Genomic DNA, 8,971 nt, shown 5'->3' on the forward strand with positions numbered 1-8,971 from the left:
GGTAACACTGTTGAATTTCCACCAATTGGGTGAGTGTTCGGAAACATATGACAACTTTCACTGCAATTGAGCTCAGGGCAAACCAAAGAGTCACATTACTAGTTGTCCAAATGCTGTTTTTTTTTTTTTTAAGTTGATGCAACAATACATCAAAATCACACATTTATGCTCATGTAGATTAAACATATATGTTGTGGTTGTATGGAGAAAGACATGGTGAGAAATATGTGTCTGGGAATTAGGGCTGTGTGTACTCCTGCAATGACTCTCAAGGTCTCTATCCTTTTCACCCCAAAACATGTCCAGGAAAGAAATGTTCATATTGCATTGGGGAAGATAATTTTTTTCCGCTGACATATTGCTATCTTCACACTTTTAGAAAGCCATCTGGCTCCTTCCCCTAGGATTAATAGGGCCATGCCTCAACAAAATGTTACCTATTACTTGAACATGAAAGAATACTAGTATAACACTTTAATAGATTCACAATATCTTGGTTTAACGAATACTGTGGAAATCAGATCAAACAAAGGGGAGGAATACATTTAGATTAGATCTCCCATATTCTCATATGTGACACTCAAATTGATAGTCAAGGGGCTACGCCCATCTACAAGGGTTGTATTCCTATCCATACTGGTAGACCCTTTATTTCAGAGATACCACACAATAAGAATGCTATAAAATCAATTATCTTTATTGGGATAGAAATCTGGAAACAAAGAAGAAAAATGTACACAACATGGTCCAAGAGGGTTACATTAACAAGGATGTCAAAGGAGCTTCAAGCCTCATTAATCCATCTCCAACTCTGCTTGTCTGTCACCGCACTGAGTTGGTCCCTTGGATTCACATGTAAGGGAGGTGTTTTAGACCATATATAGTCATTTAGAAAATATACACAGCACTATCTAATGATTACTTAACTTACTACTATTTAAATAAAACATGTGCACTGATACGCAATCGGATATAGCTGGTGAGGCATAATGATACAAAGGGCAGGCACACTGGCCAAATGGCAAGTAACAGAGGCTGAAGAGAAAATCACAATAAAAAGGCAGGAAAATAACTCCACTGGCAAAATCAATGATTATTACTACTGTACAGCAACACTGGGGCATCTGTCCAAAGTCAATGATTATTACTACTGTATAGCAACACTGGGGCATCTGTCCAAAATCAATGATTATTACTACTGTACAGCAACACTGGGGCATCTGTCCAAAATCAAACACTGCATGGTTTTCCATGATACTGCATCTTACCTACTACTTCCTGTTATACTATTTCCTGTTCTTGTCTGATGAAGGGACCTCCTGTCATCAAGCACAGGTCACAACTCAACCCTTACGTATTATCAGTCAGAATTCACCACCACCCCCAAAACGTTTCTCTCCTTCCTATGCGTAACTATTCTGCTACCTAGTACTCCTCTATGTCTATAACAAAGCAAGGTTGGTGATCAGCAAATGGGATGGCAGTCATTGAACAAGAGGAAAGGCAGACTGATTTTTATCACCGCAATCTTCCTCATTCTAAACTGAGATATGTACAGGTGTAATGCTGGAGGCTGTGCTGTGAGAAGCTGTGGTGTCTGCGGTGCAAAGGCAGAGACGCCATAGACCTCTGGTCAGATCGGCTTATACAGCAGGGTGGTGACATACTTCTTCTTGTAGCGATGAGTCGCACTAAGCACCATCACACCATCCTAAGAGGAGAGAGAGAGAGAAATATACAACTCCATTAGCACATACTTGACATTTCCCTTCACCTCTCCAAAAGCAACTCTTCTGGGAGTCCTTCTGTTACCTCTTGCAGACGTTGAATCAATCTACTAAGGCTCCATGGCTTTGATTTAATCTTTCTGATCTCCCTGTGGTCTTACCTTGATGGACAAGGCGTAGAGGTGATTGAGCATGACATGATTGGGTTCTGGGAGCAATGCAGGGTCACACTGAAGAGGGAGAGAGAATACATCTTACTCCAGTGCATACACATTACTGTCAATTACATGAATAGCTCTCGTGTCTTCATCATTGATATTCCCATGAGGGTTTAGATTCAGTTGTTAGCGTCTTGTACTCACAGAGATGCCTGTGTCCTTGTTTAGGATGACCTGTAGCAAGTGAGGTGGGAGAATGGGCGGAGACTTGAACTTTTCTTCCTGCTTGGGTATGTAAGGGTCCTGATGGTACGGTCCGGGAGGAGAGCTAGACAGGTCTAACTCACAAACAGATGGGAGGAGGGGCAAGTTAATAAATACAATGGGAGAGCAAACACCAAGATTTGTCTAGTTAATATTTTGCTATTGCAAGTTGAAATCTAACTTTCTAACACCATGGAGACATTTTCCAATACAGTAGCATAACTTGAATGGATGAACACGTTATGGATACTGACCTTGACACTGACCTGACATATCAGAGCATTTCTGTGAGTCCACCATAAGTGCATCAAACACCTCAAAGTCAGTCTTCTTCACTTGGATGACATTGTTGACTGTGCCTAGCTGGTTGGTTACAACAGGCTGGAGGACCACAAAACCAGCAATGAAACAGAGAACTCATAAACATCAAATCTGTTCCAGTCATTCACTCCCATATGCTTGTGTAAATAGCTGAGGAGACAGTTGTTCCTATAAAGCCATTACAACATGTAAAACAGAGGTCGTTCTGGTCCCCAAAACACGCTGCTCACCTCAGCTGGGTCATGGGTCCACGTGCCGTCCACATAGAACTTATACTGATGCTCTCCTTCAGGCAGATCCACAATTGCCACAAAGTTGTTCTGACTGAAATAGAGAACAAACTAATATTAAGCGTTATGAATTCGGGGGCAGAAATGATTACATATTTAAGCATTATACCTCTCACTAAAGGTCTTCATTCATACAAAAGCTGGTTCTCTATCAGATAGGTAAGAATGGCTCACCCAGTGTTCAAGAATGGCCTTTTTCCCTTGATTCAGATTACAACCTCTCACTTGTTTGAAAATGAAATAATTTCCAAAATATCACTATTTTTAGAACAGGCCATAGAAAGTTGGTTGCAATTTCAGTTTAATCCACCAGAAAAGACAGAACAAATATTACAACAAATATTATAGTTAAACTCAAATATATTAATTCATAATTTTTTTAAATGGAAATGTCTGCTCTGTCCAAAATTACAACCAACTGATTGCAGCATTACCACAAAAATGGAGGAGGAAAGTGAAAGGGGGAGAAAGTAAGGAACTTGTTTCGTCGGCCCTGAATTAAAGACCATAATTGGTTAAAGAAAACTGTGATAAATAAAATGTATACCAGTTTCATTAAAGGACCAAAGAATTGACAGCTGTGTTGTATAGATGGTATAGATTCCATGGCACATGGTTCATGAACTGATACACAAAAGGATGCCGGATTCAAAACCTAAGAGTCATTCAATTTAAATGATTTGACAAAACTCTTGCAACATATATAATGTTATATATATGGGGGATTCAACCATCCCAGCTCTGAAGATTTTGCAGCGAATAGACAGAATCATCAGATCATGTGTTTTGGTACTGTCCATATGTAGCTTGTTTTTGGTCTCAGGTATGGCTGAAGAATTTAAATCAAATTGTATTTGTCACATTACACCTTACAGTGAAATGCTTACTTACAAGCCCTTAACCAAAAATGCAGTTAAGGAAAAAAATGTTAAAGTATTTACTAAAATAAACTGAAGTAAATGTATAAAATAAATAAGAAAAATAATTAAGGACCAACAATAAGATAACAGCAACGAGGCTACATACAGGGGTACCGAGTCAATGTGAGGGGCACCGGTTAGTCCAGGTAGTTGAGGTAATATGTACATGTAGGTAGAGGTAAAGTGAATATGCATGGATAATAAACAGAGAGTTGTCATGTCTTGTTATGTCTGTTCCTGTCCTTTCTCTTCATTCTCTCTCTCTGCTGGTCTTTTTAGGTTACCTTCTCTGTCTCTCATTCCTCAGCTGTTCTACATTTCCCCTAACTAGCTCATTCTCTCTTTCCCCACCTGTTCTCTCTTCCCCCTCTGATTAGGTCTCTATTTCTTTCTCTGTTCCTGCTACTTTCAGTGTCTGATTCTTATTTGTGTTTTTTGATGCCAGAAGCAAGCTGTCGTCTCGTTTGCTTCCACCTTGTCCTGTCCTGTCGGAGTCTGCCTGGCAGGAGAATCCTGCACTATACTAACGTTCTTTTGTTCCGCTGACAACGTTGGAAGAGGATTTATGCCATTCCTGTATTTTCATTAAAGAACTCTGTTTTCTGTTAAAACCGCTTTTGGGTCTTCACTCAAGTTCATAACAGAAGAATCAGAACCAAGAATGGACCCAGCGGCTCCGGACCCTTTTCACTCCGCCGTCGAGATCCAGGGAGCGATGCTAGGCAGACACGAGGAGGAATTGTCTGCTGCTCAACATGCCGTTGAGACCCTGGCCGTCCAAGTCTCCGACCTCACAAGACGGGTTCACCAACTCCACCTCGATCCACCGCCCACTTCCAGGGTTTCCGAGTCGCCGGAGCCCAGGATCAACAACCCGCCGTGTTACTCTGGGGAGCCCACTGAGTGCCGCTCATTCCTCACTCAGTGTGATGTGGTGTTCTCTCTCCAGCCCAACACTTACTCCAGGAGCGCAGCCCGCATCGCCTACGTCATTTCTCTCCTTACCGGACGGGCGCGTGAGTGGGGCACGGCAGTCTGGGAGGCGAGGGCTGAGTGTATTAACCAGTATCAGGACTTTAAGGAGGAGATGATACGGGTTTTTGACCGTTCTGTTTTTTGGCGAGGAGGCTTCCCGGGCCCTGTCTTCCCTATGTCAGGGGAATAGATCCATAACGGATTATTCTATTGAGTTTCGCACTCTCGCTGCCTCTAGTGACTGGAACGAGCCGGCTTTGCTCGCTCGTTTTCTGGAGGGTCTCCACGTCGAGGTTAAGGATGAGATCCTCTCCCGGGAGGTTCCTTCCAGTCTGGACTCCTTAATAGCTCTCGCTATTCGCATAGAGCGACGGTTTGATCTTCGTCGCCGAGCTCGTGGAAAGGAGCTCACGTTCTCCGTTGCTCCCCTCTCCACATCACTGCCACCTGCCGCATCACTGCCACCCTCCTCCGCCGGCTCGGATGCTGAGCCTATGCAGCTGGGGGTATTCGCATCTCGGCCAAGGAGAGGGAACGGAGAATCACCAATCGCCTCTGTCTCTACTGCGGCTCCGCTGGTCATTTTGTCACCTCATGTCCAGTAAAGGGCCAGAGCTCATCAGTAAGAGGAGGGCTACTGGTGAGCGCAACTACTCAGGCCTCTCCTTCTGGATCACGCACTACCTTTCCGGTCCATCTCCGCTGGCCCGGTTCATCTGCTTCCTGCAGTGCCTTGATAGACTCTGGGGCGGAGGGCTGTTTTATGGACGAGACCTGGGCTCGGGAACATGACATTCCTCTCAGACAGTTAGGGGAGCCCAGGGCCTTGTTCGCTTTAGATGGTAGTTCTCTCCCCAAGATTCAGCGTGAGACGCTGCCTTTAACCCTCACTGTCTCTGGTAATCATAGCGAAACCATTTCTTTTTTAATTTTTCGTTCACCTTTTACACCTGTTGTTTTGGGTCATCCCTGGCTAGTGCGCCATAACCCTTCTATTAATTGGTCTAGTAATACTATCCTATCCTGGAATGTTTCTTGTCATGTAACCTGTTTAATGTCTGCTATCCCTCCTGTTTCCTCTGTCTCTTCTTCACAGGAGGAGCCTGGCGATTTGACAGGGGTGCCGGAGGAGTATCACGATCTGCGCACGGTGTTCAGTCGTTCCAAGGCCACTTCTCTCCCTCCACACCGGTCGTATGACTGTAGTATTGATCTCCTTCCGGGAACTACTCCCCCCCGGGGTAGATTATACTCTCTGTCGGCTCCCGAACGTAAGGCTCTCGAGGATTATTTGTCGGTTTCGCTCGACGCCGGTACCATAGTCTCCTCCTCCTCCCCCGCCGGAGCTGGGTTTTTTTTGTTCAGAAGAAGGACGGGTCCCTGCGCCCATGCGTGGATTATCGAGGGCTGAATGACATAACTGTTAAGAATCGTTATCCGCTTCCTCTTATGTCTTCAGCCTTCGAGATCCTGCAGGGAGCCAGGTTTTTCACCAAATTGGACCTTCGTAACGCCTACCATCTCGTGCGCATCAGGGAGGGGGACGAGTGGAAGACGGCGTTTAACACTCCGTTAGGGCACTTTGAATACCGGGTTCTTCCTTTCGGCCTCGTTAACGCTCCAGCTGTCTTTCAGGCACTAGTTAACGACGTCCTGAGAGACATGCTGAACATTTTTGTTTTCGTTTACATGGATGATATCCTGATTTTTTTCTCCGTCTCTCTCGATTCATGTTCAGCACGTGCGACGCGTCCTCCAGCGCCTTTTGGAGAACTGTCTTTATGTGAAGGCTGAGAAGTGCATTTTTCATGCCGCCTCTGTCCCTTTTCTCGGTTCCGTTATTTCCGCTGAGGGCATTAAGATGGATCCCGCTAAGGTCCAGGCTGTCATTGATTGGCCCGTTCCTAAGTCACGCGTCGAGCTGCAGCGCATTCTGGGCTTCGCTAATTTCTATCGTCGTTTCATCCGTAATTTCGGTCAGGTGGCAGCTCCCCTCACAGCCCTTACTTCTGTTAAGACGTGCTTTAAGTGGTCCGTTTCCGCCCAGGGAGCTTTTGATCTTCTTAAGAATCGTTTTACATCCGCTCCTATTCTTGTTACACCTGACATCTCTAGACAGTTTGTTGTTGAGGTTGACGCGTCAGAGGTGGGCGTGGGAGCCATTCTTTCTCAGCGCTCTCTCTGACGGCAAGGTCCATCCTTGCGCGTTTTTCTCTCATCGCTTATCGCCGTCAGAACGTAACTATGATGTTGGTAATCGCGAACTGCTCGCCATCCGCTTAGCCCTAGGCGAATGGCGACAGTGGTTGGAGGGGGCGACCGTTCCTTTTGTCGTTTGGACTGACCATAGGAACCTTGAGTACATCCGTTCAGCCAAACGACTTAATGCGCGTCAGGCTCGTTGGGCTCTGTTTTTCGCTCGTTTCGAGTTTGTTATTTCTTATCGTCCGGGCTCAAAAAACACCAAACCTGATGCTTTATCTCGTCTCTTCAGTTCTTCTGAGGTCTCCACCGACCCCGATGGGATTCTCCCTGAGGGGCGTGTTGTCGGGTTGACTGTCTGGGGAATTGAGAGGCAGGTAAAGCAAGCACTCGCTCACACTCCGTCGCCGCGAGCTTGTCCTAGGAACCTTCTGTTCGTTCCCGTTCCTACTCGTCCGGCCGTTCTTCAGTGGGCCCACTCTGCCAAGTTAGCCGGCCACCCCGGCGTTCGGGGTACGCTCGCTTCCATTCGCCAGCGTTTCTGGTGGCCCACTCGGGAACGTGACGCGCGTCGATTTGTCGCCGCTTGTTCGGTCTGCGCGCAGACTAAATCTGGGAACTCTCCTCCTGCCGTCCGTCTCAGACCGCTTCCCATTCCCTCTCGACCGTGGTCTCACATCGCTTTAGATTTTGTCACCGGACTGCCTTCATCAGCGGGAGGACAGTTATTCTTACGGTTGTCGATAGATTCTCTAAGGCGGCTCATTTCATTCCTCTCGATAAGCTCCCTTCTGCTAAGGAGACGGCTCAGATCATTATCGAGAATGTTTTCCGAATTCATGGCCTTCCGTCTGACGTCGTTTCCGACAGAGGTCCGCAGTTCACGTCTCAATTTTGGAGGGAGTTTTGCCGTTTGATTGGGGCTTCCGTCAGTCTCTCGTCCGGCTTTCATCCCCAGTCTAACGGTCAAGCCGAACGGGCCAATCAGACTGTTGGTCGCATTTTACGCAGTCTTTCTTTTCGTAACCCTGCGTCTTGGTCAGAACAGCTCCCCTGGGCAGAGTACGCCCACAACTCGCTTCCTCGTCTGCTACCGGTCTATCCCCTTTTCAGTGTAGCCTCGGGTACCAGCCTCCGCTGTTCTCATCTCAGCTCGCCGAGTCCTGCGTCCCCTCCGCTCAGGCTTTTGTCCAGCGTTGCGAGCGCACCTGGAAGGGGGTCAGGTCGGCTCTTTGCCGTAATAGGGCGCAGACTGTGAGGGCCGCTAATAAGCGTAGGACCAAGAGTCCTAGATATTGTTGCGGTCAGAGAGTATGGCTCTCCACTCAGAACCTTCCCCTTAAGACAGCTTCTCGCAAGTTGGCCCCGCGGTTCATTGGTCCGTTCCGTATTTCCCAGGTCATTAATCCTGTCGCAGTGCGACTTCTTCTCCCGCGCTATCTTCGTCGCGTTCACCCGGTCTTCCATGTCTCCTGTGTTAAGCCCGTTCTTCGCGCCCCGCTCGTCCCTCCCCCCATCCTTGTCGAGGGCGCACCCATCTACAGGGTTCGTAAGATTTTGGACATGCGCCCTCGGGGCCGTGGTCATCAGTACCTAGTGGATTGGGAGGGGTACGGTCCTGAGGAGAGGAGTTGGGTTCCCTCTCGGGACGTGCTGGACCGTTCGCTGATCGATGATTTCCTCCGTTGCCGCCAGGTTTCCTCCTCGAGTGCGCCAGGAGGCGCTCGGTGAGTGGGGGGGTACTGTCATGTCTTGTTATGTCTGTTCCTGTCCTTTCTCTTCATTCTCTCTCTCTGCTGGTCTTTTTAGGTTACCTTCTCTGTCTCTCATTCCTCAGCTGTTCTACATTTCCCCTAACTAGCTCATTCTCTCTTTCCCCACCTGTTCTCTCTTCCCCCTCTGATTAGGTCTCTATTTCTTTCTCTGTTCCTGCTACTTTCAGTGTCTGATTCTTATTTGTGTTTTTTGATGCCAGAAGCAAGCTGTCGTCTCGTTTGCTTCCACCTTGTCCTGTCCTGTCGGAGTCTGCCTGGCAGGAGAATCCTGCACTATACTAACGTTCTTTTGTTCCGCTGACAACGTTGGAAGAGGATTTATGCCATTCCTGTATTTTC

The 8,971-nt window shown here is 47.0% G+C and overlaps 1 protein-coding gene across 1 annotated transcript; it reads right to left on the bottom strand.

Moving 5' to 3' along the window:
• Nucleotides 1–681: 681 nt before the first annotated feature.
• On the bottom strand, nucleotides 682–2,811 carry LOC135536655 (5'-AMP-activated protein kinase subunit beta-1; the record flags this gene model as incomplete). The annotated part of the gene is made up of 5 exons (XM_064962913.1): nucleotides 682–1,711; nucleotides 1,889–1,957; nucleotides 2,090–2,223; nucleotides 2,416–2,530; nucleotides 2,701–2,811. Coding segments are annotated over 5 exons (507 nt in total), but the record flags the coding sequence as incomplete, so codon positions are not given.
• Nucleotides 2,812–8,971: the final 6,160 nt, after the last annotated feature.

This window comes from Oncorhynchus masou, unplaced genomic scaffold (assembly GCF_036934945.1).
Source record: "Oncorhynchus masou masou isolate Uvic2021 unplaced genomic scaffold, UVic_Omas_1.1 unplaced_scaffold_6449, whole genome shotgun sequence".
Classification (NCBI taxonomy): domain Eukaryota; kingdom Metazoa; phylum Chordata; class Actinopteri; order Salmoniformes; family Salmonidae; genus Oncorhynchus; species Oncorhynchus masou.